The sequence below is a fragment of the Chrysochloris asiatica genome, unplaced genomic scaffold (genome assembly GCF_000296735.1).
Source record: "Chrysochloris asiatica unplaced genomic scaffold, ChrAsi1.0 scaffold00123, whole genome shotgun sequence".
NCBI classification, from domain to species: domain Eukaryota; kingdom Metazoa; phylum Chordata; class Mammalia; order Afrosoricida; family Chrysochloridae; genus Chrysochloris; species Chrysochloris asiatica.
Window position 1 is genome coordinate 7,417,437 of NW_006408641.1, and position 9,592 is coordinate 7,427,028.

The 9,592-nt window shown below is 42.8% G+C and overlaps 1 protein-coding gene across 1 annotated transcript in view; it reads right to left on the bottom strand.

Annotated features, from left to right (window-relative positions):
* Positions 1–9,592, bottom strand: part of SCTR (secretin receptor) — a 100,546-nt gene that overhangs the window by 34,161 nt on the left and 56,793 nt on the right. The window contains exons 5-6 of the mRNA XM_006868743.1: positions 4,182–4,279; positions 1,890–2,022 (exon numbers count right to left, since the gene is read on the bottom strand). Coding sequence (XP_006868805.1) covers positions 1,890–2,022; positions 4,182–4,279 — 231 coding nt within the window. The remainder of the gene's footprint in view (positions 1–1,889; positions 2,023–4,181; positions 4,280–9,592) is intronic.

Below are 9,592 nucleotides of genomic sequence, written 5' to 3' on the forward strand. Positions count from 1 at the left end.
TGGCAACAGTAGTGAGGTTGGCCCAGGATCAGGCAGTGTTTCGTTTTGCTGTGCGTAAGGTCGCTATGGGTTGGTACCGACACAATGGCACCTAACAACAACAACAATGGAGTCCTGATACGGCGCTGTGAGTTAATGCGCCAGAATGCAAAGCTGTTTGAATTGCAAGGTCAGTGGTTCAAACTCACTAGCTGCCCCTTGGAAACCCTATACAAGGTCACTTTGTGTCGGAACCAATTCGATGGCACTTCACAATAAGAACAACAATGGAGTCCTGCTGTGGCGCTGTAGGATAAGCACTGGACTGCTAACCAAAAGATCATTAGTTCTAACCCAGCAATCGCTTCTCAGAAACCCTAGATAGGGTCGTTATGAGTCAGAACCAACTTGACAACACTTAACCACAACAGAGACACATGTAATAGACATGTTCCTTGCAGAAATCCCTGGAGGTGATGTCAATAAGATGGTAGCAAGAGAGCTCAATTCCTGTAGGGCCTGAGGACTCTCTGCTAGGTTCCTCCCTCACAGTGAACTATCTTCGGGAGAGAGGAGCTCTAGGGATGGTCCTGTGGGCTGCTGTACAGACTGCCAGGACATGCCTACGAAGAGGAGGTTGGTGCTGCCTGTCCTTGGGCCTCTGGGTACTCTGACTCCAGGAGTGGCCTGCGGCTAGCTGGTGAGTATGAATGCTTAGTTCAATCTAAAAGGTTCCATAGTGGGTATTGCTGTTCACTTGTCCACAGCTGGTCTCTTGACTCCTGGTCTGATATTCTTCTTTTACCCTAGAGAGTTCTGTGAGAGTCATGGGCCCTACCTTGAAGAGCTCCTCACTCTGAATAAGCAGTAACATACACACAAGCACATGCACACGCACAAGACAAACTGTAAATGCTACTAACTAAGAGATCTATAAGAAATTACAGATATGCGTGGCTTGAAGTGGCAGGCACCCTAGGTTGAGGCAACCTCCAGTTCTAGTCCCTGTCTCCCTATAAGAATTTTTAAAATCCACTCTCCCCTTTTCCTTTGCAGTTAAGTGTGGTCACAAACTACAATGAAATGTAGTTGGGAGTCCTTGGGGAAGACAGAGTCACTTCCCAAATAAAAAGACAAAGTCTCCCATAGAGACTTTGGCTTTTGATCTTTCTCCTCTTTCCCTGGAACATAGGCGTGAGGCCAGGCATTCCAGCAGCCATTTTGCACCAATATGACATAAAGTATGAGTTCAAAGGCTTACAGTAAGGATAGCTTAAGAGAAAAGATGGAAAAAGACACTCTTCATGACATCTTGGAGTCACTGTGCCACTTCTGATTCTCCATCCCTAGAGCACCTATTGTGGGAGACAAGCCCATATGTTTAAGTCACTGATATACATACAGCTTTGCTATTTATAGCAAAATGGGTTCACAGTTGGTACATGGATGATGATAAATGAAGATTCATCTGAGCATTTGGAAGGAGAAAGAGTGCTCAATTTAATGACACAATCATATACTGCAACACATGTATACAGATGCATACTGACACATGACCTTCATTTTCTTCCTATAACCAAGTTCAACCATCTCTAGATTTAGCCTGGACTTGGCAGGAGTAGTGAAAGTTACTTATCAATTAATTCCCAGGGTGTCTAATTCACTCTTGGAAATGGGCAGTTGAGAGATGGGCACCACAGGTTTCCCAACAAACTCCTCATATGTGACTCAGATGATGACGTGGGGCCCTGGACTGTCCCTGAACCTCTGGGTTTGGTTTTGGCACTGACCCCTTTATCCTGGGCTTCGGTATGGACTTGGGGAAGGACAGTTGGGCTACAACCCTCTCCGAAGTGAGGCTGGGGAAGACAGGTAGGCCTGTCTGTGCTCTGGGGAGCCAGACACGTTACCCTGTGGGCATCGCAGCTGGCAGCATCATCTGAGGAGTACAGCACTGCATCCTTGATGAAGTTGGAGAGGGCACGCAGGATGAAGGACACAAACAGGTGCATGTGGATGTAGTTGCGGGTGCAGTGAAGCCTCCTGGAGGGGACAGAGTGCAGGACCATAGTCAGGAGGGGCCAGGGCTTACCAGGTCTGCCCTTGCCCCAATACATGGAAGACACTGGCCCTCTCCAGTCCATACATTTCTAAGCAGAACCGAGATGAGAACCCAGGCCCCCAGGTGTCCAGTCTCTGGTTCATGCTATGGTTAAAAAGAAGAAAGAAAAAAAAAGCCGAGAATTTAAAAACCATAGCGGTGATAGTTGTACAACTTAATGAACGTAATAATGCCTCTGAATTGTAAAACATGTAAAAAAATGTTGAAATGGTAGTTTTTTGGTTTTTTACTATGACAAAACACACACAAAAAAGCTGGGGTCTGGGGTAATATTATATCCTGCCCTGTCCTACCTCCATCCCTGCTTCCTGTATTATTTGGAACAGAAGGAGGCAGGCAGCAAGAATGGGAGGAAGCAGGTGGCACAGAAATAACACAGGCTGGGAGCAGAAATCACATGCAGTCTGTGCCATTTTTTTTAGCGATATGACCTTGAGCACACCTTTTCAACTCTTACAGCCTTGGTTTCCCCTCAGATGTAAGGAGCATAACTCTTCTCAGTTCATGGAAAGCCCGACCAATCAGAATGCTCCATTCCCTGGCCACAGTGATAGGCTCAGACTTGTACATGTGACCAAGCTGGGCCTATGAGGACTCCCGGTACTGTGGAGCTGCTGAAACGTCCATCTGCAACTGCTGCTTGCAACCCAAAAGGAAGCCTGTCTGAGGAGGAGGCCAATGCAGAGCTGAGAAATGGAGGAGGTCAAGCTAGTTGTGCTGATTCCTTTTTTATTTTTAAAAAATTATTTTATTTTTGTTTTTACTAAGAATATATACAACAGAATATATACAAATCTGGCAGTTTGTACATATACAACTCAGTGGCATTCATTACATTCTTTGAGTTGTTCAACCATTCTTACCCTCCTTTGCTGAGTTGTTCTTTCTTCAGTAACATAAATTCACTACCTAAAACAGTTACTATCTCATCTTTCCAGTTGCCGTTGCCAAGTTGATCCCATAAAGTTTGCAAAAGGGCACAATGCTCAAGGCAAACATTTTTACAAGTTAAACTTGATTTTAAGAAGACTTCAGGGGATATTTTTGGTTAAAGCTTTTAAAGACTATTTCAGGACAATAGATTCGGGGGTTCATCCAGCTTCTCTGAAATTTGAAATTCTGTTCTGTATTTGCCCCCTTGTGATCAGAGTTCTTCTATAGAATTTTTGATTAAAATGTTCAGTAATGGTAGTTGGGCACCATCCAGTTCTGGTTTCATGGCAAAAGAGGCAGTTGTTCATGGAAGCAATCAGTTGGTTACACTGTCCATTTGCAACTCCTATTTCTGAGTCTCCCTCCTCTGTTGCTCTATGTGTATAGAGATCGATTACTGTGCCATGGATGGATGCTTGCAAGCTTTTAAGACACCAGGCACTATGCAATGTGCTAGGAGGTAGAACAGAAACACAAATCACATTATTAGGCCAGTTACTGGGATGCCCCATGAAAGCATGATGCAAGTAACCAAATTTCATGAGGCATTTGTTTGTACATAAGTAGCTTCAGAAGATACTTTTATGTGTGTTTTATTATTGCAAATTCTGCAGATACCTTTGAACCTCTAGATCCAGTAATGTCTGAAGCCAGTTGTCCTTGAATTGTCAATTATATGGGTCAAGCCACTTTTGCTTTTCTTAAGCGGTTTTGAGATGGGTGTCTGTCTCTTGCAACTGTAAATCTGGAAAATACTCTTATAAAATGAGTGTGATACCTACCTTATTGCATTGTTTGAAACTCAGAAATATTCCAAGTAAAGCCACTGGGCACAGTCAGTCTCAATAAACAGTATTCATAATGATTTTCCTTCCAGCCCCAGAACCCCATGAACGCAGGATTAAGGACCATGTCTTATTCGTGTTTCTATCCCAATGTGTGGCCAGAGGATGCACTTAACTGAACAAATCAAGGTTTGGAAAAATGAACACAGTTACAGAAACTTAAATGTTTTACTGCAGGTAACCTTCATCAGAGGTGATAAATGGCCCACTCAGACTCTTCTCTCTGGGTACTGAATAAAGAGATCCGATGTCTATGTTGGAGGAGTCTGGGGCTGGAGAACAGATGGGCAGTGTGTTCTTACCGGAAAGCACAGAGAATGCTGAGGGCAACCAGGAGCATCACCAGGGAGGAGCTGTAGCCTACAGTGTACATGACCTTCAGTTTCAGCAGGTATGCATGCTGCAGAGAGAGGTAGTTGTCAATTCCACCCACCCACATGGCTGGCTCTCAGAGTGCACCTGTTCAAGGCAGCTTGAACCCCACCAACCTTGCCCAACAGCACCAATGGACAAGTTCCTAACATCTTGGCTTTGGAAAATACCCTGGGAATCATCTGATACCAATTTAAACTGCCAGTGTTTATAGCCCCTGAATTCAACCCTATGCTGGAATACCTCCAGGGACGAGGTGCCTTTCAAGGAATTTATTCAGGGTATGAAATTAGATATTTTTTCAAGTGAAGCTGAACTCTATTACCTTTTATATTGGTCTTTCAGATTTTTTTATATCTTCTGGAGCTACCTAAAGTAAGCTGACTCTATCTTGAACATAAGAGTTGTCAGTTTTTTGTTTTTTTAATTTTTCATTGTGAATTGAGTGAAGGTTTACAGAGCAGATCATGAGTGTTACATTCAAGAAATCATATATTACTTTGTTCCATTACATGGTTGCAATCCCCTCCATGTAACAACAGTTAACAGCATTTACCTCTATTCCCTTAAATTACTGCATTTCCGTGTCTCCCACTACCTTCATCTTTCCTCTGCTAACCTCACTCTTGTTGTATATTGCCTGCCCTGTCACCCGTGTTACCATATGTCTGCCCTCTAGCCCATGAATACTTGTCCCTCCCCACTACCTCCTGTAACCACCATAGATTGTTTCTTTAATCAAGAAAATAATTTTTTTACAACATTGGCCTCATACAATATGTCCTTTTGTGATTGACCAATTTCACTCAGCATGATGTCTTCCAGGTTGAATCGTGTTGTGAGACATTTCAGATTCATCATCATTCTTTAACATTTTATAGTATTCCATTTTGTGTATGCACCAAAGTTTGCTTAACCATTCATCTGTTGATGGACGTTTAGGCTGTCTCCATCTTTTTCTTCTTTTTTTTTTTTTTAAGGGGGTAGGGTTTTCTATGGGTTAGGGTGTTCCAGGGGGTTAGGGTTTTTTAAGCGGTTATAGATTTTTAAGGGTTAGGGTTTTTTAATGGATTAAGTTTCTTTAAATGGCTAGAGTTTTTTTTAAGGGTTTAGGGGTTTTTGAGGAGTTGTGGTTTTTTTAGGGCTGTTCTTTTTAAAGGGATTATGTTTTTAATGGAGTTAGGGTTTTTTAAAGAGTTAGGGTTCTTAAGGGGGTTAGGGTACTTTTGGAGGTAGGGTGTTTTAGGGGGTTAGTGTGTCCTAGGGGGGTAGGGTTTTTCAATCAGTGACAGGTCTCTTATCGACAGCATATTGAAGAATCCATTCTACTCTTTATGTCTCTTGACTAGTGCATTCAATCCATTTACATTCAGTGTAATTATCAATAGGTAAGAATTGACTGTTGTCATTTTTCTGTGTACTTTTTTGTGGTGTTGCTGGATTCTTTGCTCCATATAGGTTCATTTTGTTTGTGGGGTTTCTTTTCATCTTCACTTCTGTTGTATTAATGTTTACTAAATCTTTCTAACCGCTCCCCCTCCCTTTTTTTTTTTTTTTTTTGGTGTGCAGGTGTGTTCTTTTTCTTTGAGGTTACCCTGTGATTTATTATTTTTTCCCTGCTTAAAAAAAATCTGTTTTATCTAGAAATCCACTTGACTTCCTTGCCATTTGGAAGTTCTGTATCCACACTATTCCCTCTTTTTGTCTTGTAGTTGGCTTCTTTATACATTGATATCTCTGGTTCCCTATTTTCAGTCTTGTAAATTTGCTCTACTCCAAATACTTCCATGTTTGAATGGTGTTGTCATGTGTGATAATCTCAGGTTGTTGTCTGATGTCATTGTCTCTCAGTACAAAGAACACCCTTTAAAATTTTTTTGTAAAGTTGGGCTGGTCATTACAAATTAGTTTAGTTTTTCTTTATCAGGAAATGTCCTAATTGCACCATCACATTTGAGGGACAGCTTTGCTGGTTATATGATTCATGGTTGGAAATTTTTTTTCTTTCAGTATTTTGTATATATTATCCATTGCCTTCTTGCCTGTGTGATTTCTGCTGAGAAATGAGAGCTTAGTCTTACTGATTTCCTTTGTAGGTAGTTTTTCGGTTTTCTGGAGCTGCTCTCAGGATTCTTTCCTTGTCTTTGATTTTAGAAAGTTTGATATGATATGCCTTGGTTATTTTCCTCTGGGATCTATCTTGTTTGGAGTTTGTTCAGCTTCTTGTATGCTTATCTTCTCATCTTTCATGCTCTTAGCGAAGTTTTCTTCCAACAATTCTTTGACAATTTTCTCTGTACTTGTCCCTTCCTGTTCTATCACCTGTAAGTTGTTCTTCTTCCGGGTGTCCCACATAACTCTTAGGTTTTCTTCAGATTTTTTCATTCTTTTCTGATTGCTCTAGCACAGTAGTATGGAAAGATTTCTCTTCAAGCTCACTAATTCGGGCTTCAATTGCTTCGCATCTACTCCTTTGTCCTTTCAATGGATTGTCCATTTCTGAGATCTTAGATTTCTAATGGCAGGTTTATATTGTTTCATAATTTGCATTTATTTTGTCTGTTCTTACAGTATTTTCCTGAGTTCTTCTAAATTTTTTGCTCTGTCCTCCTTGTTTTCCTTCATCTTCCTATGGATCCTTTGAAAGTATCTAATTATAATTTTTTGGAACTATTTTTCAATTAGTTCTATTACATTTTCTTCCTCAGAATTGTTTTCTGGCACTGCACCATGGCCATTTGTTTGAACCATTCTCTCTTGTTTCTTTGTGTGAGCTAAAATTGTCTATTGTCTCCTGGGAATTGTGAGGTTATCATATTTGAAAATCAAACAATGCAGTTGTTTGACCCAGAGGGGAGAAATCTCTGGGAGGGCTCCTGCAATTCAAGGAGCTCATGAGATGACTGTGAAAGGGATGTGACAGCAGAGGTCCTGGTCTTAGATGGAGGTCCTATTGGCCTCAGTGTTATCTATATTCAGGGCACTCAATCTGGAAGTAGTTCATGGAACCCTTGGAAATGGTTTCAGTGTCTGTTAGGACCACAGGGAAGCTGAGGGCTGTTTACTAGTTAAATGCTGGTCTGGTGGCTCTGTGGGTTTTGTAGGTCTATATCTGAGCCCATCTGAATCAATGCACCATGCAGCACACCAAAGCAGCAAAGCTGGCCCCACCTCACACTGGCGTGGCTCCCAGCCACGTGGTTCCAAACTCCTGGAGAGCAAGGTCTGAGCTGAGGGTGGATAAGGGTGACAGCTGGTCACCAGGGGAGCATAGGGGAAAAGAAGAAATCACACCTAATCTGTTGCTCTCGGGATTCTGCTCAGCTAGGCGTTCTTCCACTGCCAAACTGCTCACAAGATGGTCAAGTGGTGTCTGGCCAGCCATTCACCATCAGTCTCCCTCTATTATTGTCCCTGCTTGGCCTCTCCTCCCAGCAAGCACTCCACCCACCTCTCTAACCAGAATTTTCATCTGTGTCTGTTTTATTTTGTCTCTTGTATCTTTGTTGTAGAGGGCCCATGTAGTGCATCTGTCTAGTCTGCCATCTTGCCAGAAGTCCAGGTTGCCATTTTTTAAAAGTACACTTTTCACATTAGAATTATTTTAAATTTACAGAAAAGTTACAATGATAGTAGAGGAGGTCTGTCATTTAAAATAGAGCTGTTGTGTCTGTTCATCTTTCAGTTATCTTTTCAGCATTTAACATCCTGTCTTTTTAATCTCCATGCACAGGCTTCACCATTAATGCAATTATCCAGTTTGCCACCATCCTTCATATATAAACACGCAGAACCTGAAATGAAGCATCCAGCTGATAAGAAGAGAGGGTGACACAAGCTTACCATTATAATATAATACTGAAGGTATATAGAGAGACCAACACAGAGTACTAAGGGGGTCATCCTGCAGGAAGAAGAGAAAGGACTTCCTGGAGATTGTGGGCTAGAATGGAGTCTTGGAGAACATGTAAATATCAGTCAGAAAAGTAAAAGTTGGGAGGGCTTTCCAGATAGAAGATCCTAGCAAGGCAAAGGTCCGGCCAGGAGGAAGCTGGCACAATTTGTGTGAGGTTTGACAGGGCTGTCCTGAGAGGCAATGGCTCTGCTAGAAGTCTTCTGAGAGGATGGTTACTTGGAGTGAGCAAGTCTGGCAGCTGCCTTCAGGGAAGCCCTCTAGAATCTCCCCAAAAAGTCGATCCCCACAGCTCACACTTTGTCTTCTTTCAGCTCTGGATTGTGCCTGTGGTTAGGCAGCCTTCATCCTTAGCAGAACCAGGAGACAATTCTTTTTTTTTTTTAAGCAGCATGTCACACTTATTGAGGACCTGGGTTTGGGCGATAGTAGTGAAAACCAGGTAAGGAACTCTCCGTGGTGAAGGGACTGGGACCTCACGAAGGAAGCGCTCATAGAACAACTCCAGAGCTCTGGATCTACCATAAGATCCAGGACGTCAGTTTCCCGCACTTGCAAGTGAAAAAATCAAGATATTAAAGAAAATACTGTGAGTTAGGAATCTGGAGACGGGACTCCCTCTGTGGCTACCCCACCCTGGCAGAGTTTAGAGGGCGGGACTACAGCCAGTGGGGCTCAGAAAACCATTGCTAAAGCAGTACAAAGACATTTACAAAAAAAAGAGACGCCAGAGACAGCATATTTCTCCTTTTTTTTTTTTTTACCTGTCGTGCCCTTTTTGCTCAGCCTGGACAACATCAGGCGGGACAGTTTTCCCACGGTACAGAGAGAGGGAGCTTGGCGCACTTATGACATCAGCCGTGGAGACACAGCCCTAAAATTTTCTCCTGCAGGACCCTTGGTGGCTGTGCACCGTTGAGTTGGTTCCAACTTCGGGCGACTCTGTGAGGGGGTTTCCAGGGCTGTGGGTCTTTGGGGGAGCAGAGAGCCTCGCCTTTTTCCCACGGTGAGGCTGGTGTTTTTGAGCTGCTGACCTTGTGGTTCACGGCCCCATTCATGGCCACTGCACTACCTGAGCTCTCTGCACAGGACCCATATAAAGCAATCTGTAAAACTCCAACATAAAAGGACTCAACCATCTCTAGAATTGCACTGTGCACATGCAGATACCTAACTGACCTTCAGAGACAAAAATAGTGGACAATCTTTCTCCCATTAACTTCTTAATATCTACCTGCACACCTCTACTGAAGTGCTGGAGGAGGGGCCTGAGCGAGCGGACACCCTCACCCACTGCTTCCACCTTGCACACACACTGCCTGTGTAGCTCTGGACAGTTAACCACAGCTTCATTTCTGTTCCAAAGTGGTGGTTTTTGTCTCTACATTCATATTACTTCTGCTTTTGGTCCTTTTGATCACACATCTT